The 21,307-nt window shown below is 41.2% G+C and overlaps 1 protein-coding gene across 1 annotated transcript; it reads right to left on the bottom strand.

Annotated features, from left to right (window-relative positions):
- MAB21L4 (mab-21 like 4) lies at window positions 1-20,215 on the bottom strand. Its single transcript, XM_081861598.1, has 5 exons — window positions 19,607-20,215; window positions 13,842-14,064; window positions 9,407-9,560; window positions 4,650-5,006; window positions 1-2,500 (listed from the first exon to the last, which is right to left on the bottom strand). Exons 1-5 carry the CDS (start codon window positions 20,109-20,111, stop codon window positions 2,408-2,410), a joined length of 1,332 nt encoding a protein of 443 aa, XP_081717724.1. The 5' UTR covers window positions 20,112-20,215; the 3' UTR covers window positions 1-2,407.
- Window positions 20,216-21,307: the final 1,092 nt, after the last annotated feature.

Below are 21,307 nucleotides of genomic sequence, written 5' to 3'. Positions count from 1 at the left end.
TTGGAAGGCAGGGATTAATTTAATGACCAGATATCAGGTCGCATAATTCATACAGAAGTATATCAGCACTGTGTGTTTTCCCACAATTAAGAATTTACATACATTAAATGGATCTTAAAAGTAACTAGGACTATAAGGAAGCACTCTTAAATACATGCAAAGTTTGATACAAATATGCAAAAAGATATACAGTACTTTAAACCTATTACATGAATTCTTCATATGCCTGAAAGATAGATATATTCTGTGGCAATAACAATGACTACAGTACATGGGTTGGTCCAGCAAGGCTTTTGTAAGGCTTTGCCTGCAACAAAGCACCACATTTTACAACTAAATGAAAAATAAAATAATTACACACTTTTGTAACTGCCAGAATTAAAGCTTCTCAGTATCCAAAAACCTGTTTTTAAAGTATAGACACGCACAGGCAGAGCCTACAGCCAGTACAGTAGTACCCTCAGCTGCACTGCACAGAGGGGTGGGCCCTACCATTAGTCAAAGTGTGATAGCTGCTTTGGGGAGACGTGAAAAGGCAACAAGTTATTACAAAATTTATTATTAATGTACTTTTGCTACAAGGGAGGGATGGAAGTGCTTGTTAGGTTTTCTGCCTCAAGTACCAAAATAACTTGTCTGGCCTTAATGGGTACTATGCACCTTGACTTGGTGGGGGAATAGGTGTTATTTGCTTCTCTGCCTCAGGCAACAAACTATATTGAGCCAACAGGCTGCAGGCTAGGCTTAGAACTGGAGAGCAGGGAGCAGGTGGCTAGTTGCAGAACACCCTTCTGCAGCCGTAGATTCGTGCAAGTCCACCTTCTAGATTTGAATTTCCTCCTCACATATTGAGCTCTCACAGATGACCAGAAGATGTTTGCAGAGATGCCAGCAGATTGCTGTCCATATTTTCATGAGTCTTACAAAGGTGAGATAGGAGACCCACCACTGGACCAGTGTCTTGCCTCGGTATTGGACGGGATGAGAGCCAACCAACTGAAACTCAATCCAGATAATACTGAAGTACTGTTAGTGTGGTGGTTCCCTGGACCAGATGGGTGGGAGCTTGCCTGCTCTTGATGGATTTGCACTCCTTCTGAAGGACCAGGTTTGTAGCAGATCCTTTGCTGTCACAGGTGGCCTCAGTGGCCCGGAATGCTTTCCATCAGCTTTGACTGGTAACCCAGCTATGCCCTGTCTGGACAGAGATAGCCTAACTACTATTGTCCACACTCTGGTAACCTCAAGGTTAGATTACTGCACTGCGTTATACATAGGGCTCCCTCTGAAGATGGTTTGAAAACTTCAGCTAGTGCAGAATTCTGTGGCCAGGTTGCTCACCAGAGCAAGACAGTTTGAGCATATTACACTGATCGTGGTCCAACTGCACTGGCTACCAATAAGTTTCTGGGCCCAATTCAAAGTGCCGGTTTTGACCTATAAAGCCTTAAACGGTTCCGGACCACGATACCTCAAGGACTGCATTTCCATATGAACCTTCCTGGACCCTGAGATCATCTTCTGAGCCCCTACTTCGTGTGCCTCTTCCTCGAGAGGTCCGGAGGGTGGCAACACAAGAACAGACCTTCTCTGCAGTGACTCCCTGTCTGTGGAATGCTCTCCCCAGGGAAGTTCGCCTAGTGCCTTCTTTATACAGCTTTAGGCAGCAGTCAAAAACATTTACGGTATATATATTTTCTGTTTTACAGAATGAACCATGGAAAGAGAAGAAGGGAAGTCATTGATACTTTAAGGATGTAAAATGAGTATTTGAAATTGCAAAAACGTTCCTTTTTAACCAGGTCTTTGGTTGATTTGATTGATGTCCTATGCCCTTTTAAAATGTGGGGTTTGGGGGGGGGTACTGGGTTGTTTTTATTCTGAGTATGTTATTTTGTGGTTTTATATTTTGATTTTATTCTGTGAACCACCCTGAGACCTTCAGGTATAGGGCAGTAAATAAATTCAATGAATAAATAAAATAAAAAATACTCCTTTCAGAGGAGCCTTGCATCTCCCTCAGGCACAGGCTTCCCTGTTCTGCTGATACTCAGAATCTTTCACCTAGTTGTTATAGTATGTGAATATATTATTCCTTTCCCTTAATTGTTATAGAGCACCATATACATAAAATAACACTACTGTGGACATTCACTTCTTATATAAAAAACAGTGGATAGAAAATTGGACCCTCATTCCTAATGATGGAATTGCCGTCTGGTGATTTCCACCAGGTTACAATTACAAGTTGTCATTTTGTGTGTGCTCTTCTTGTTGTTAAAGCAATTATCACAACAGCCAGAAATAAAAATAAGCCATTAACAACAACAGATAGGAATTTTGATCACAGAAAACTTAAAGTGAAGTCCATTCAGGGAGGAAAGCTTGTGATCCCACAGTAATGTTTTCAACTCTGGTTCTTCACCATTTTCTTGATGCTAGACAAGAGTTGTGACATAGCAGAAATCCGCTGTGTGTCTTTGATATGGTACATCTGAAACTGAATAAAATATAGGTGTTAAGTGAAACAATGTAAACATTCTGAACTGTAGACACTTTGGCATAAGGGTAGGCAGACTTCAGGCATACAGGATTTGCATTCATATTTTGCTAAAAACCTGGAGAACCTAAAACTAAATGGAGCATATTGGAAGATACATGCACTTCGTTTGAAAGATTTTATTTTTATTTTTGAGTACAAGAACTGAACAGAGTTCACAGACATTCCACATAAAAACCTTCATTTCCATAGCATGCTTCTAGGGTAAGAGGAATGGAAGTCATTTTATTTTCCTGTCATTGTACTATTGGAAGTAAATCGTTGCCAATCTACTGCAAATCATTCAGAAATCGACCCATAGATACAAATCGATTTGCTGCTTTAAGAAAGAAAGCTGCCAGCAGCTTCTGAACTCAGATTAGTAACTTTGTACTGAATGATTACTACTACTATTGTTATTACTTGTATTGGACTGAATATAAGCCTCACCCCCCCCCCCAAATTCCGACTGTGAAAAGTTAAAGTGCAGCTTAAATTCTTAACCTTACAAAGACTGGCTTTTACGATATCGCTGCTGAAACAGACAAACTGTAAAATGGAACGGTTGTGAGTGCCTTCGGATTTTTAAAGGAGTGGCTTATATTCGGGTATTGCCTTTTTTTCCTCCCCCCCCCCCCCTTGAATTTTAAAGGTGCAGTTTATATTCAGGTGCGGCTTATATTCAGGCCAATATGGTATTCATTTCATTTCTATACTGCTTTATATTTTTAAGGAAAATATTTGTCTCCACTACTTGTCCCCAGAGCACTCACAAAGATGCTTTTACCCCGTATGTGTTTGTGAGTTAGACATGGGCCAATAAGACTACAGAACAGCTTGTGACATTCATTCCCCACTCATCCGTTCTCCAGTACAGAGTTATTCCCTTCTGAAGGAGCTTTGCCAATGTAAAGGGGGTGTTGTGTTCATTGTGTATAGTCAGCTCACTGTAACATGTAATTTACCCATGTCAGACCTGTGAGTGGAGAGTATAAAGCAGATACCTATTAAAAATATCAAAGAACCTTGTGGTGGCTTAAAGGCTAACAAATTTATTATGGTATAAATTTAAGTCATGATAGCTTTAAAAAAAAGGTTTCCTTCTGCTTTTACAAAATAAAGAGAGTGAAACAGCCTTCATGCAATAGCCTTGGGGAAAGGCTGCCTGCTGAGGCATGAAAGGGCTATTAGTTTAAATCTGACTTTTAATTGTGTATGTTTTCTCTTCAGTCCCATATATCAATAAGAGACACCCTCTTAGCTCTTCCCTGAAGCCTCAGGAGCAAGCCTGAATTACAGGTCCCAGGACGAAGCTAAACCAAGTTGATTAAGTCAGAGAGATATTTTAATAATTCAAATCAAAAAGTGTTATCAAGGCGTTGTGCACCTTTGGCTTCCAAGTTTTGATATGGGTTTGTTTTTCATAATATTTTTAATGCATTTTTTTAAAAAAAAACTTTAACCACAATGCTAGTCAAAGCTTGCATAATTGAGATTGTGAAAATTATCAAAATCAAACAGTATTGATTCAAGGCTCAGTCATGTTCACAGAGTTTGTAACTTCAGGTGGTAGTAAGCGCTCGGGTAGAGTATCTCAACATGAGCATGTCATCATATTTGAAATGAATCGTGTCCTTACTTGTGTGACTTATAACCAGCCACTTGAACTAGCGCCATAAATGTTTTTTGATTTTCCCAGGCTTTTACTCTTTTTTATTTGTGTGTTTTATCTTGTAAAACACTGATGAGAACCATATAAACCTTTTAAAACAAATAAACTAAAAAATCTGAATCACACTTCAGTGCAGCGGGATGAAGAACCTGCAGCCCTCCAGATGTTCATAGAATCGTAGAATTATAGAGCTGGAAGAGACCCCAAGGGCCATCTAGTCCAACCCCCTGCAACACATGAATGTTGCTGGCAGCCAGCATAGCCACTGGCCAGGGATCATGGGAATTGTAGTCTTAACGACATTTTGGAGGCCACAGGTTCCCCATCCCTTTGTTAGCGGTTGTACTTAGGAGTGCAAGAGTAAGCATGAAGGTCTCATAGACCGGAAAACAACCTCTCTGGTTCTCAACTATGAGCCTGTGTTTGTGAGCATATTACCTTATTAAGCAGCATATCAAAGAAGGCAGTGCTCCAATAGGCTTTGTCCTCAGCTGGGAGATGAAGTAAGGCTTTGAGACCATTGTCCATCTGCTGGTGTGTTTTGCCTTCCCTTACAAAATTGAACTTCAGGAAATGCTCAGGTTCGATAGCAAAACTCTCCACTTTGGGATACAAAGAGCTCAATTCCAGGACATCGTCACCCTGGAACATATTTTGCTCTGGATACAGGAAATGGGGGAGGTGTTTGGTCACTAAGCAACAAAGCAAGATCACCAGAAGACGATACACGGACCCTTCCAGATCCATCCAGTCTTCAGGGGAAGGGAAAAAGTGAGTGGCCCAGAGCAACACCATCTAGGAGGAAGTATTAACAGTTAGCAAAAGGTCAAAGGCAAAGGCAATGCGGGTGTGTGGAATGAAAATCAGCCTTTGGGTCATCATCATCATTTCATCATTTTTAATTTGTATACCGTCTTTCTATCTTACAATACTCAAGGCGGTTTACAAGCTGAAGAAACAAAAAATGTACATCTTATAACAATCGAATGCAATACAAAAATGTGATAATAAAACAAAACTTTAAAATAAGCAACCTACAACAAAAAAGTAACATTCAACAATCATTAAAATAGTATAAAAAATAGTATCAACATATAAAGTCATTTACCAGAAGGAAAGGTGGCAGTCTTAGAGAATGGACCTGTGCTTTCTTTTTCTTTTTAACCATAAATTGTGTACTGCCTAGATATACTTTTATTAAAAATACAGATTATAAGTGCTTCAATAAATATGTGTTGTCACATGTAAGAGATGAAAGGAAGCTGGATGGATTGTTTAAGCCACAGCCTTTGATTTCTGTGCATCATTTAAAGTGCTGCTAACTATAATGGCTTGAATAATATCTATTCCAATTCCATTTAAACTTTTTATTGCATTAGCCATAGGCCATGGCATTCAGAAGGAGAACAACAACAAAAAAACACCATAAAAATCATTGGGCACCACACATACAATAAAACCACGGTCACGGCTACTAAAATTATTTGTTGCATTAAATAGAATAGAGTAGCAGAAGATTCTCAGGTAAGATGTGCCAAATTAAATAGAATAATATCTAAGAACCAAATAAACAATATTTCTGGTCTCCCAAATTTGTTTCTCATGCAAAGGGTTATGATTATATTTACTCATTTCATTTCTATACTGCTTTATATTTTTAATTTTAAAAATCTCAAAGCAGTTTACAACACATTACAACACCAACTAAAACAACCCAGAACAAAGCATTACTGAAGAAAGTCAAATATAAAGTATACATTGAAAGCAACAGGAAATCAAAATATTACCTTTAAGATTTCAAAATAAAACATTACAAAGGAGGTCAACCACAGAATGTACATTTAACTTAGCAAAGCCAACTAAAAAACATTATCTTAGCCATTTCAAAAGAAAACATTACTAAAGGAAGTCAAATGTGAAATGCACATTTAAAATAGCATAAGAGAATAAAATATTGCCTTAAGTACAGAACATAGAAAGCCCAAATCTATGCAGTAAGTTCAGGAATTCCCTGTTCAGGTGCCCTTAACATTTTTGTCATTGTCCTCTGAGTGACTGTTCTGCCTCTGCTTCCTTATTGCCCTCAACCTATGGCAAGAGCGCCATACAGGAGGCACCATGTGTATGTGCTCTAAGTAGTTGCCATTTTGGCCCTTTCTTCACCCCTAGAATAAGCTGGAAGGGTTAGTGTTTGCTTATTCAGTACAAAATCTATCCCAATTTAGTCAGCCCTAAATTACACTCAAATTGGTGGCCTAGCTGAGCTGGAACTTTATCCTTGTTGCTTGGGAAGTGTGTTGCTGCATTAATGTTTCCTAGGCACTTATTCTAATGATGAAGAGATGCACAAACAGCTTTTTATCAAACCAAAGCAACTCATGAAGTTAAGGCCAATCAGGTAAGCTTTGTAAACTCAAGACAATTAAATACACAATTTGCAAACAAAGCTGAACAAAAACAAGCTAAAATGTGTTTGTTCTGAAACTGGCCTGGTTCCTAGAACAATCTTGCATCTAGCTACAATAAAAAGTGCAACAACTTTGAGAAGATGCCCGTAAGCCACATGGCATGTATCCAGGATTTTGTAAAACATGTTCTGCCGCTTTGTGTTCTCTATCCTGAAGTGGTGAGAGATGAAGCACGTCCCAAAAAATGAAATGCAAACTAAACAGCAACGTAGGTGTCCTGCTATCGCCATGTCGCAGTGCTGTAAAAGCATCAAGTCTGAAGTCGCTTGCAACAATATAGAAAATGTGCAGCACAGCCTAAACTCAGACAGCACGTGGAACCTAACACTGGTGCTTCAGAACTAAAGTTCTCAAAGTGTGAAGTCAGCTAATAATGACATAAGCAGTACCCCAGTTCACCCATCATACAATCTCCCAGTCAAATCATGTGAAGCAGAAAGATGTTGCTCCCACTATTATTTTAAATAACAACAGCAACAACAATTTATTATTTATACCTCGCCTATCTGGCTGAGTTTCCCCAGCCACTCTGGGTGGCTCCCAATCGAGTGTTAAAAACAATACAGCATTAAATATTAAAAACTTCCCTGAACAGGGCTGCCTTCAGATGTCTTTTAAAAATAAGCTGCTTATTTCCTTGACATCTGATGGGAGGGCGTTCCACAGGGCTGGCGCCACTACCGAGAAGGCCCTCTGCCTGGTTCCCTGTAACTTCACCTCTTAGACTGAGGGAACTGCCCGAAGGCCCTCGGCGCTGGATCTCAATGTCTGAGCTGAACGATGGGGGTGGAGACGCTCCTTGACGTATACAGGACTGAGCCCGTTTAGGGCTTTAAAGGTCAGCACCAACACTTTGAATTGTGCTCGGAAACGTACTGGGAGCCAATGCAGATCTCTCAGGACTGGTATTATGTAGTGGCGGCAGCCACCCCCAGTCACCAGCCTAGCTGCTGTATTCTGGATTAATTGCAGTTTCCGGGTCACCTTGAAAGGTAGTCCCATGTAGAGCACATTGCAGTAGTCGAAGCGGGATATAACTAGAGCATTCACCACTCTTGCGAGACAGTCCGCAGGCAGGTAGGGTCTTAGCCTGCGTACCAGGTGGAGCTGGTAGACAGCTGTCCTGGACACAGAATTAACCTGAGCCTCCATGGACAGCTGTGAGTCCAAAATGACTCCCAGGCTGCACACCTGGTCCTTCAAGCTGGAAGTCCTCCACACCAGTCGGCCCCCTGTCCCCCCAAAACAGTACTTCTGTCTTGTCAGGATTCAACCTCAATCTTTTTCTTTCTCAAAAAGGAGCTATGGGGAGAAGGGGCACAATTTGGAGCAGAGCTATGGTACATGGGGAAAGGAGATTTAGGCCTTAGCTCCATGCCTGATATACATTTTCCACCAAGGCAGGTATTCACAATGGAAAGGAAAATATAGACATATGTTTTGTGCTCCATGACTAACAGCAGCTTGGAGGGGGTAGGGTTGGGATCTGCACTGAAGAACCATCAGAGGAGCTTTAAAAAAAACCAAAATCCACCCCACCTGACCCCAACCATAGTTGCTTTGTTGAAACTCCCATATCATGTCTACTTTGGCCTTCATTGTAACAACAAGAATAACAAAATGTTTCCATGGCATTTGGGATTAAGCAAAACAAAGGAGAAGGGAAGAGAGATCCTATATTCATTAGGAAAACAGCTGAGAATGGCTACCACGACAAGTCTCATAACACTTTCCCATTTTTAAATATTTAACCTGTTTGCCTTCACATTAGGGTCACTATTTGCAGGTTGGAATTCAACCACATCCCAGAAAATTCACTAAAGTGATGAACTAAAGTGAATTTGGATCTCTTGTGCAACAAAACCTGCTTCCCCTCCAAAATGTGACTTTTATTGAATTATTGAAAAACGCACTGGAGTGTATAGGGTAACAATTACTTGACCCAACATCATATAACACTCCCACAAACAAATCAGAATTAATGCTTAATAAATAGCCAATATTGCATAACCACCAAACTGCCACCAAACTGCGGGAGGCAGTGGAAGACAGGAGTGCCTGGCATGCGCTGGTCCATGGGGTCACGAAGTGTCAGACACGACTAAACGACTAAAGAACAACAACAATTGCATAACTTCCCCACAAACTGAATACTCAATAGCAGATACTCTGAAAGTGATGTAGATCTCCCTTATTCTCAATTTGCAAACGAGGTACAGGGCTGAGAGGCCAAAATCAAATGTATTTTAATATATGTGGGTAATTGACAAATCTCTGCTTTGCTGCAGCTCATTGATATGAGCCAGTGTGCAGAGAGAGCAACCAACAGCTTTGCACATAAAAGGTCACAGCATCCTTCTCACTGTGGCTCTGGACCAGTGCTTCCCCACCTTCACCTTCTTAGATGGCACACATATGCTGCCCTATGGGCTTTTCCACCTCTGTAGGAAACGGCATCAGAGAGGGGGCAGCAATCATTACATAATATATTATAGGCTGTTTACAGATTCGGGTGTTAAAAACAGCAGCAGAACCCTGCCCTGGTACTTCTTAGTACTGGGTGTGGGGATTTTAAAATAACAAATGAGGCAGAGCTGCTTGTTTTCCCCGCATACTTGCCAGGGAGCATACGCTGCTGTTCTGCCTAACATTGCGCAAGCAACAGCTTGCTCCAAGGCAAATAAGCCACATCAAAAGGACTGAGATTAACAGTCCAGAAAAACCTACCTTCAAGTGGTGAAATGCAAGCCCACATTTCTTGCCTTCCTCTCTCCAGTTCTCATGGGCAACTTGATCAAGGAGGCGGAGGCTGTCCAAACGATACCCCTTTAGGGTGCTCACAATCTGAATGAGTTTCAGGATGGGACGGTTGGTGGAATATCTAACAAGAGAAACACATGGTTAGAAGTTGAAATATTTGAGGATTTTAGGGTAGAATTGACTACAGAGGGAAACCAGTACACCAGAGGGGAACGCATGAAACTCACATTGTCATCCATGATGTAGATTGTGTCAACAGATTAATATCCCACGCTGAGCCCCCTCTGAGGGGAGGACTAAGGGACCCCTGACCATTAAGTTCAGTTGTGACTGATGCTGGGGTTGCGGCGCTCATCTCGCTTTATTGGCCAAGGGAGCCGGCGTACAGCTTCCAGGTCATGTGGCCAGCATGACTAAGCCGCTTCTGGTGAACCAGAGCAGTGCACAGAAACACCATTTACCTTCCCGCCAGAGTGGTACCTATTTATCTACTTGCACTTTGACGTGCTTTCGAACTGCTAGGTTGGCAGGAGCAGGGACCGAGCAACGGGAGCTCACCCCATAGCGGGGATTCAAACCGCCGACATTCTGATCGGCAAGTCCTAGGCTCTGTGATTTAACCCACAGCGCCACCCGCATCCCTGAGGGGAGGACTACATTGAAGCTATTGGGCCAATAGAGATGGTGATCTGGTCACTGCCAACTTTCATTTTTTCCCCTAAGGAAGGACGCATCGATTCCAAGCACAGCAAATAAGCATAATGTGCAAAGCATCAGAAGAGAACTCAGCTACACAGACATATACAAGTCCCCCCAAATCCCCATATTCTTGAGTACACAGATTAGTCGAAAGGCAAGGTTATCTATCACCTTTGGCAGTCAAGTCATGATAGACAGGACTATCATGCATTTGCTAATGTCTCTGTGGCACACAACATACACAGAGTCCTATATGCATATGCACAGTATGCAGGAACAATATCCCTCAATTATAAGGGATAACATTAGTTCATTATTAGGGGAATATACATAAGATTCTGTGAATGTATATGCTATATAGACAGAGTAAGCAGGGGTTGGGTCAGAACAATTCAATAACATTTCCCCATCACATGTTGACTCTTCCCAGTGTTACAACCCTGTATGCTATTTTGGTTTTAGGTATGCAGATGTTTGAGCCACTCCTTTATCTGCAAATTCTTTCAAAGATGTAACATGAAAATCAGTCACAATTGTGATGGCCAAACCCATAACTCTCTTTCATACTGCAATCATGTTCCTCACAGATGTGTGGTCTGGATTTTGGGCATGGCTATCCCGCCCACAGTCTTTCAAGTTTGTTCAGACATCTGCTTTGCCTCTAACCTCTGTGGGAGATGCATCTCTTTCATGAACTGGGGAGCTGATTTGTGAGGTAAAGTTTGAAGGTGCCCAACACCGACAGCATAATTCATCTTAAATTCAACAGCCAAAAAAAGCAAAGGCTTAAAACTTGCTGCTCAAGAGTCAATGAGGGGCAAAATGTTCAGTTCTCATATTTGAACACATTGATTAAGTGAATGTATGGAAATTAATTTGGGATTTGGTTTACCATCATGACAGATCTAAAAGATGGAGAAAGATGCTGTCAAACTGACCCCTTCCTACCGTGTAACCTTCCCATTGCATTGCTTCTGGCTAGATCTTTATACTGTAGTTAACTGTTCTCAACACGTCTCCTGGGTCAGTTGTTGACTTCAACCAAGACAACTCTTCTTCCTCCTCCATCCACTCCTTCTATATTGGTCAATAGGAGACCTTATCATTAAGGAACAGCTATTTTGTATTCTAAGAAAACAGGCAGTGAGAGCAGGCTAGAAGAGAGAATGACCCTGACAAAGGCAGATTACACTGATCTGTCTCATTCTCATATTACCGTAGTTGAACTGACTTGAGGGTTATTCACACTTACCTTTCCTCCACTCTTTCTGGCATAGTTCATGCTGAAAGGCTCCATGTTTGAGTGTGTAAAAGCTTTCCCTGCAAAACCTGAGCTTTCCTTGCAAAACTCACTCTTTAAAGCTCAATCGGAGCAAACAGTAATCCGTGGAAAATCCAAATTGATGTTTGCTCCAACTGACTGCTAAAGAGCGGGTTTTCATGGTGAAAACTCAGGGCAAAAAACCCCAGATAAACTGCTTGGACATGGAGCTTCTAAGTGTGGACCTGTGTCTGGAAAGAGTAGGGCAAAACATAATTGTGAATAAGCCCTTATCTTCACAGGGACAAAACTGGTTACAGGTCATCCCAGGATGGAAATAGCTTGTTTATGAGTTCATGACTTAGGGCATATGGGAAGACATACAAAAACATTCTAGAAACCTAGGGCAATTACCCGCAGTTAGTCAGGGCCAACTGCCCTCTGGACCACATAGATTATCAGAGGACCCAAACAACAAGGATTGCCTGTGCATCCACTGAAGACTCATTAGCTCATCTCACTGCCGGTTTATAGTACTCAGCAGCATAAATCCAATTTTAGCTGCATAAATGCACCTAGAACCATTTTTCAAATGCTCTGTCCCTAGAGCAGGGGTCAGCAACCTTTTTCAGCCGTGGGCCGGTCCACTGTCCCTCAGACCATGTGATGGGCCGGACTATATTTTTTGGGGGGGAAATGAACGAATTCCTATGCCCCACAAATAACCCAGAGATGCATTTTAAATAAAAGGGCACATTCTACTCATGTAAAAACACGCTGATTCCCGGACCGTCTGTGGGCCGGATTGAGAAGGCGATTAGGCCGCCTCCAGCCCACGGGCCTTAGGTTGCCTACCCCTGCCCTAGAGCATAGATGAAGGCAAATAAATACGCACGAAAGGGATTCATTTATAATGAAATATACAGGACTTTCTTGTAGTCCAGGAGTGGGGAACCTGTGGCCCACAGACAAATCTGTATTTTATACCTATACTATATTTTATACCTTTCCACGCAGAAATTATTAGCTTCACAGTCCCATGTGAAAAGCACAGCAATTAAGAATTTAAAATAACATCTGCTTCCTTTCTTAAAATACTCATGATCTACCCAGGTTGGCCTCCTCCTCACTTCCCACCCTTCAAAGATTTTAGGAGGTGATAATGCTGGTGAATCTCATGCCTGAACAAGTTACCTAGGAAAGCTGCAGAGCCATCATCTCTGACAACTTTAAAGTAGAGGCTATCAAACATAGTGCACTGACTCTGTGACATTGTTTGGTCCAATATTCCTTGAGTCATCATCTGACATAAAATGTTCTTGCAGAAATATGGAGCCAATTAATTATCGATCTCATACTCTGTTCTAAGACAGGTTAAGCTACACTGAAAGCATCCTGGCATATATGTATCCAATGTTTATAATTAGGAGATAAGGATGTAGCTTGCATTTCATGATGAAGCAGACCCAGAAGGGATAAGCATTTCCCTAAAAATAGAAAAAACCTTGCATTTTGCCAAAACTCCATGCTGCAGTATTTTAAAAAATTACAAGTTGCTAAGAATGTTCATTAGTCTGTAATGCATTGGTTGTGGATGTCATAGTGTGTATACACACAGTTCTCCAATTAAATGTATACCAATACAGCTTTTTAATTCAGTTTTGTAAACACCAGAAATGCAAAAATGGATTTTGCTTCATTGGTAAAAATGGCCTAATGCTGAATTGGCCAAGATATTACTTAAATGGTTGTTTAAAGTCACTTGTTTAGCAGTTTTCATTGTTTTTTTTAATTTTTTGTTGTTGCATCTGTCATTGCTTTTAGCTTGAATCATGCCCAAGGAAGCTAAAAGCAATGCTAGATACAAAAAGAGGCAATACACACCCACACTCACAAACAAAGATGGGATGTAAATATTTATAATAAAATAAATAATGAATCCATTCCAAAGCAAAATCCACATTTTAGCATGAATATGCCTGAATATTTTGTTAGGCTAAGCTGGAGCCTGGACTGGAAAAAAAGGTTTCACTCTAGATAGAACTGATTATAATGTTAATGGCAGTACTGACAAAATAACTTTTGTGTTTGTTGCCCAATCTTGTCTTAGAACTCTTCAGATTCACAAAAAGAAAGGGAAATGATTGGTGCCGTTCATTTAATTCCTACCATAATGATGATGATGATGTCTGTAGACCTCATGACTGGAGAGAGGCACACAATAGTTTTGTGATAAAGGAGATGCATGGAGTTCATTGGTCATTGTATATGATTTCTGAAGTGTGTAGGATTTTGACCCTTCACTCTCCTCCACGCAACTCAAGAGAAATCTAGTTACACAGCATGCATATCCTAGAGAAGACATGACAGCTGAGACACTCTAAAAGATGCTCCTTTGCCCTAAGGTAGCATTCATAGCAACAACACGGGATTGCACTTTACCTCCAGTGATAGTAACTGGCAGGGATGTAGTCAGCTTCCTGAGTGACTTTGCTCATGCTGTTTTGTGGGAAACCCTTTTCTCGCCAATTGTTGCTGAGTTTCAGAACATCCTGCTTTCTCCTTATTACAGGGACAACATTGAAGCAGATCATTTTCCATCCACTGGACACTAGCAAAGGCAGCTGCATGTCATCATCCTTCAGCCTCTCAGCACTGAGTTCACCTGGAGAGGGTCAAGGGAATAAATGGAATTAGAGATATGCACGCCAGTGCCTCTAGCCCAGGCTCCCACCCTGGTCTTGTTTATTTTGGAAACAACACTCCCATCAGAAATAACAGAAAAGGAACCAATGTAGATCCTGTGTATAACTGAGAAGTGGCACAATTAGCAACCTTCATCTACCCCCCCCCCAAAAAAAAAAAACAACCAGCAAAGCATTTTAAGGCCTATTGTGGAGAAGAATAATTTGCTTGGGAGACGGTTTAGCAAAAGTAAATTTAAGTTAAGCCACACTGGAATCAGCAGAACAATTAGGACTAAACTATTACTAGATTGTGCCCCATTGTATACATATATAAATATATATATAGTCAAAGGAGTATGCATATATAACCCCTATATGTTCCTAGCTACAAGGTTACTCCCTACCCTCTTCATTAAATCAGTGGCAATATTCTCACTCAGTCTTTTAAAAAATTAAATTACTACATTTATATACCACTTCTCCCTCCAAAGAGCTCAAGGTGGTATACATGGTTCTGCCCTCCCCATTCTGTCTCCACAACAACTCTGTGAAGGTAAATTAGACTGAGAGACAGTGACTCACCCAAGGCCATAATTCAACACTCTAACAACTACACCTTCTTCTTCTTTGGAGATCACTCGTAGCCAAGTAGGATTGTCTTTCCTGAACACGGTCTTAACTGTGAGTCTGTAAGTGTGAGGGACTGGGCAGAGGAGGAATGGTGGAGACTGCCTCCCCATCCTGGCCCTTCCAGGGAGGAAGAATACAGTATAGATTTACAAGAGGGGTTTGAGGGAGGTCGTAGCTCAGAGGCAGATGAGAGGGAAAGTTGTGAAATCATGGGGAGAGCAAGAGCAGTAGCTGGTTGACACATTGTCATTAGAAAGCATTCCATGCCCTCCATCTCCCAGAACCTGGCGGGCCTTAAAAGTAGGAGAGCAAAGAGCTCGAAGACAGAGGGCACATAGAGGAGATGATGAGGATGACAAATGAGGAAGTGGGAGAGATGGAGAAGTGGAGATTCACTCAGGATAACGTCATTATCCAAGAGGCTGGTTTCTGTGGCCTCTCTCTGTAAAGATTGAAATAAAAAAGGACTGTAAGAAAGTTTTCCTTGTCTTTATAATTTCCTGGGCAACCAGCTGGGGGCCGCTGACAACATCCTGACAGTAAGCAACTGTGGAGGCCAATTCTGGATCCACATGCCCTTCCACAGTGGGGACATAGGTTTCCGAACAGAAGTTGATTATAGTGAGGGTTTGCCAAATGTGCCTTCCTCTTAGCACGTTTCTCCCTTTTGTCTTGAGTTTGAGCATCCAAAGTTCATGACACCTTTGGTAAACGCTGTTCTCCAATTGCAGCGCTCGCAGACCAGTGTTTCCCAAATGTCAGTTTTTATACTACATTTTTAAAGATTTGCCTTGAGAGAGTCTTTAAACTTCTTTTGTTGACCACCAGTATTACACTTTCCATTTTTAAGTTTGGAATAGAGTAGTTGCTTTGGAAGACGATCATCAGGCATCCGAACAACATGACCATTCGAACAAAGTTGATGTTGAAGAATCATTGCTTCAACACTGGTGATATTTGCTTCTCCCAGTACACTGGCATTAGTTTGCCTCTCTTCCCAAGTGATGTGTAAAAAATTTTGGAGACACCATTGATGGAATCTTTTGAGGAGTTGGAGATGGCATTTATAAGTGGTCCATGTTTCACAACCATGCAATAGCATTGTAAACAAGCATTTTGGTTTTCCTGCGAATGTCCCGGTCCTCAAACACTCTGAACCACTATACCACACTGGCTTTCAGTATGAGTTAGGGCCAAACTCCATGACTGAAATCATGATAGTTAATTTCTAACAAATAGTGCTTGTCCAACTTCTCTACACATTTAACGTTCATTCAGTGATCTACCAAACTGCATTTTGCCCACAAACTTCTGAAGAAGCAATACCCTACCTCGTTTTTTTGTAGCCAGTTTAGATTCCTTGTTGTCTTCTGAATTCCCTTCTTTTAATTTTTTCCTCAAAAACTGCACCTCAAAGAGTTCCTTATATCATAACCAAACAAATGCAAGTAGAGGGGAGAAAATAAATTTGTATGATGTTAAGATTAAGACCTTAGGATTGGTTCTTGTTACCACTTGTCTCATTATTGCTGACAGGTTGCTAGGAAAATTTGACTGACCTATTCATTTAGCATTATTGTGACAACTGCAAAGTTGTCCTCCTACAAGCTATTTGTGGAATAAATTGTAGGCACAAGCTGAATGTATACTACATACAGAACATAGCATTCTGAATCTCTGGCATGTGGAATCCCTAAGAGCCAGAATTTCCAGATACTGCTGTTAGAAGCATAAAAAGAGTCACATTTTCCAAAACGTTAGGATGCCAAAACTTCCCACCATTCATACCAATGAACCAGGTTCCAGAAATAGTCTGGCACATCCGAATCTAAACTGCTGAGAAAGCCTCTCTATGTATAGGAATTCTGGAAGTGGAAAGATGGATTCAAAGCCATCAGGCCTCTGTGCCAGTTCTGCTCTTCCTCACCTTAGTTCTGCAGTAAAGAAATGACCTTCATCTGTCTCTCTGTAGCAGGGATAATGGATATGGCCTAAATTTGGATTTCTGCTCATCTAGCTTGTGGTAAATTCCAGCAGGCATTTTAAGGTCACGTTCGGTTTTGTGATCATTTTCTTATTGTTTCATTTTCTGCATGGTTTGTTTTTATGTATGCTGCTTAGAAAAGCTAATGATTAAATGGCATATAAATGTCTCAAACAAAAAATAGAAATAAAGAAACAATACCTCTAGGCTCCTTTCTGCGAAGCAAAAGACCACTTTAAAGATAAGATTAGAAGAACCAAGTAAATGACTTGAAAACAACATATGGATATATATAGGCCAGAGGTAGATAATGCCATGTATGGAAGCCTGGTCAGCTTGCTTGCTTGCTTGCTTATTTATTTATTTATTTATTTATTTATTTATTATACCACCCTATACCCACAGGTCTCAGGGTGGTTCACAGAATAAACACAAAATATAAACCACGAAATGCATTTTCAAAATAAAAACAACTCAATAACCTCCCCAAAAAAATTTTTTTTAAAGGGCACATCAAAAAGCACATTTTTCTAGTCCTTGAAGGTCTCACCAAATCTGTCAGTGGCAGCAAAACATTTTTTTCAAAACTTATTCAAAGCACTGCAGCATCCTGATGAGAATGTGAATCACACCTTTCTAGTCAGCAGATCAATAATTTAATGAGCAGGAAAGGGTGATGACCTTCCTCCCAACTGATATTCATGGGTGGGGTGTGTGTGTGTGTGTGTGTGTGTGTGCAGGTGCGTAGAATGACCATACCTACCCTCTGGCTACCACCCCGATTGTTGGTGTACAGAGGACTGGGGTAGGGTGAATATGGCCAGTAAGCCAAAATCGGGTTAGCCACAGCCCTGATATGAGAGAGGAGGCTCATTCTGGTCATCACCCATCTTACCCCAGATGGTAGGTAGCACCCAGAGAAAGGACTCTGAAAATAACTGCAGTACATGGGCAGGCTAATCTGTAAGCAGACATCTCTTTAAAAGTGTGTGCTGTTAGCGGTGGGGACATGGTCTGAACCCCCTATGGTATGGAACTCCTCCCATGGAAGTTTACTTCGAACCTGTTTTCATGTCTTTTGGGCCACAAGTGAAGATTGCTTTCTTAGCCTTTTCCTAGCATGTTTCTGCTTTTATTGATGCCCATATTTTGCTGATTCAGTAGCTGTTTTGTAGATTTTTAAAGTACACTTCTATTATTTATTTATTTTTGAAAATTTCATGGATTTTCATATATATATTTTCATATTTTTCATATTTCATATTTCATTTTTTTTACTGAAGTATGGTACAGAAAAATAATAAATAAGATCTAATGCTCCGGGGATGGAATTGCCAGGCAGCCTGTGGGGTCTTAGCCCCAATCCAGTATATTTCAGTCTCCATTCATGAATACCCAGTTTTATACAGAAAAAAATATGTGCTGTGAGTACTATTCTACCCAGCTCCCCGACAAGCATAGTTTACTGTGCAATCCTATGCATGATTATTCAGAAGTTCCACAGAGTTCAATAGTACTTATTCTCATTCCCAAGAATGCATGGACAGAATTGCAGCCTAAATAACTTTTACAATGTCAAGCTACCTCTACTGGGTGTTCTGTGAAAATTCTCCTCTTGCAAGAAGTTCTCTTGCTCCAGGCCAGCAAGTCTTCCCTCCTTGCCAAACCTGAATGAAAGGATCATGAAACCAGAGGTAGGAGGCTCAGAGATCCCTGAAGCTCTGAGTCAGGCCCTGAGACCCGGCAACCCCATGAAACCCTGATTCATTTTTCGGAATGGATTCTTTCCTAGTTTGACATAAGGCACCTGCAACGATGCGGTGAAACACAACTGTCATGGGGTGTAACGGCATGCACAAAACAGACTGAAAAATCAACAAACATATCAACAGAAAAATGCACTTGTCAAAAAGCAAACAGAAACCAAGTCCAGGGCTTTCCTGGAACATGAAACAGGCCAGGGCTAGCTGGGTGTTTGTTTCCATGCAGCGAAGACAGGGCAAAGGGTACTGCAGAATAATATATTGTGAGCTTCACTGTCATTATGGCTGTGAATGAGTGTCTAGGGATATTAATCAAAGAATCATAATGGTCCTGATAATGACAGAGTGGGACTTTCTTGATGGCCTGGAAACCAACCTTCAGCACATGACAACCCTTGGAGTTAGAGAAAGGGGCAGAGGTGCAGTCTGCAGTTTGATTTTTGGAAAGAGAGAGCGGAGACTTTCTAACTGGAACCAATGTGCAGACTGTCAGCAGGAAGAGGAGAAGCACACAAGTTTCTCCCCAGGAATCAGATGCACAGTTAGCTTACCGTAATTGTATCTGCATGCTTCTACCATGTTTAGTGACAAATAAAGCCATCACTAAACAGCTGTGCCATAGGCAAGAGGAAAACCATCAGGGCAGAAGTGCACTTAACTGGAACTGAAACAGGGATTCAGCATGCACTCTGTACAGAAAGAAATTCTCATGCCTACAGCTTTCCCTCCTTTCCATTACCATCATTGCACATAGGGGTGTGAGAGTGTGCAGTTTATTTAAACATTTATATGCCACCTTATATACTGTACAATTCAAGGTGTGTGAAAATACCCTTCAAGTATAAACATATCCTGGCACATCGATCCCAGTCACACTGGGGTGATATTATATATGTGTTCTAGCTTAAGAACATGCTTACTTGAGAGTGACCACCTATATCTGGTCTCCTGCTGTATTATTCCTCCGATCTTCTCTCCTTTCCCTCTTGTTAAGTCTTATACTATGCATGTTGACTCAGAAGTTCCAAAGAATTAATTCCCAGCCCCTACTTGTCTGTCTTTTTCTTCCTGCCTGTCTCTTTCTCTCTCTCTTACACACCCACCCGCAGACACACCTTGTTTGTTTCCATTTCAGACAAATACCTGGTTTGATAAGGGAATGGTGCTTGCAATGCACAATGGCAGCAATGATCAATTCTTTCAGGAGATGAAGGACCTTGCCTGGCACAATGTGGCCACTGGATTCAGTACCACCCACCGCACTGAATACATCTTCTTTGGTCCAGTTTTCAGGGTGAGCACCTTCCTTAGGTACTCCTACATAGCAAGATCCTGGCATCTGGTAGTTCCCACGAGTAACCTTCTCGGAGTCGCTCTGTTCACCTGAACACTCCTGCATCAAGAGGGCATCCGCATCGATACACAAGGGAACCTCCATGCTTACTTCATCCTCAGCAGCAGAGAGGGCAAATTCCAAGGCTTCCAGGTTTCTTGAATAATCCACTATAAACCTGGGGTCCATTGCATTGACTCTCTCCAGTACAATAAGCAGAATGTTCTCTGCTTTCTGGAAACACTCAACTCTCCGGCTTTCACGGGACAGAATCACCTGGAGATAGCTATTCCAGTGAACAACCTTTGCGGCCATGGCTGAAGCGTGGCACAGAAGAAACCCCTCCCGAAAGTTCCTCTGCTGTTTCTGAAGCAGACACAAACATTGATGCAGCTGCACACACAAAGATATGCCTGCAGGTGGGAGGAGATAGGCAAGGCAAAGTGGGCTGGAGCAGGGAGGAGTAGCATATAAAGAGGAATTCCACTGAAGCGTGAATAAACCTTATGTTTTCCTGTTACATAGTTGATAGAGTGCCAAGCTATTTTAAAATAGTCATTGTGAAACTGGTACGTTCAGGTGAGCCAACTGAGACATCCGGTTGTCTGGCTACCTATTCTAATACCGCAGAATCATCCCACCCAGCAAGCCTGAAAAACTGGGCTAACTGGTATAAGTCCGCATGGCTCATTGATATTAAAGTAGACCTAACCCACGCCAGCTGGAGAAGTGACTCTATGAATTCGTGTGATATAAACTCGGTATGATTTGCGGCTTGCAACCATTAACAAACCCTCAAAAACATTTCGAATGAATGTGAAATGAAATTCGCTTATAATACTGTAGGTTAGAAAGCATAGGAGAATGTGTAATTTCCCATCTCAGTTGCTTGTTATTCCAGTCTTAAGATCAGCTCTCCACATCGCCACATCAGATTGCAATTTTAAAAATATAGATTATGAAAATTTGTATTTCTGAATGACTATTACACATTTTTGTATGCAATTGTGCCCAATATACGTTTTTTTCAAAGAATGTTTCCCTAATATCTTCCCTAACGTAATGCATTTCTATATATTCTTTTCACAAGTATGTGGCTTTTGTGCATACTTTATATGGATGTTTGTTCACATTACTTGGCTGGAGAACTACATTGTGAAATTGAGAAGCACAAATTTTGGCTTTTGCAGATGACCTAGTTTTGACTTTGCAGGAGCCAGAATCTAGTACGAAAAGAGTATTACAACTGATTCAAGATTTTGGTCGGGTGGCGGGATTTAAACTAAATAAACAGAAAACTAAGGTGTTGGGGAAAAACTTGACAGACACAGAGTCAGAACGGTTTCAGAGAGAAACAGAACTAACTGTGGTTAAAAAAGTAAAATACCTAGGGGTAAATATAACAGCAAAAAATCTGAGTCTATTTAAGGATAACTATGAAATGTTGGTCTGAAATTAAGAGAGACTTGGACAGTTGGACAAAATTGAAGCTTTCTTTGTTAGGCCGAATT

Source organism: Podarcis erhardii (assembly GCF_964252035.2).
Source record: "Podarcis erhardii genome assembly, chromosome: 5".
Lineage (NCBI taxonomy): Eukaryota > Metazoa > Chordata > Lepidosauria > Squamata > Lacertidae > Podarcis > Podarcis erhardii.
The sequence above is the reverse complement of the archived record's forward strand: the minus strand, read 5'-3'. Positions and strand labels throughout refer to the sequence as shown.

What these genes read in the sequence shown, in the direction of transcription:
- MAB21L4 (XM_081861598.1), bottom strand. Translation starts at nt 20,111, where the DNA reads ATGGCCGCAAAGGTTGTTCACTGGAATAGCTATCTCCAGGTGATTCTG. An exon ending in CCATTCCCTTATCAAACCAG is followed by an intron (nt 14,065 to 19,606) that starts GTATTTGTCTGA and finishes GACCCTCTCCAG; the next exon opens with GTGAACTCAGTGCTGAGAGG. An exon ending in GCCAGTTACTATCACTGGAG is followed by an intron (nt 9,561 to 13,841) that starts GTAAAGTGCAAT and finishes TTCTCTTGTTAG; the next exon opens with ATATTCCACCAACCGTCCCA.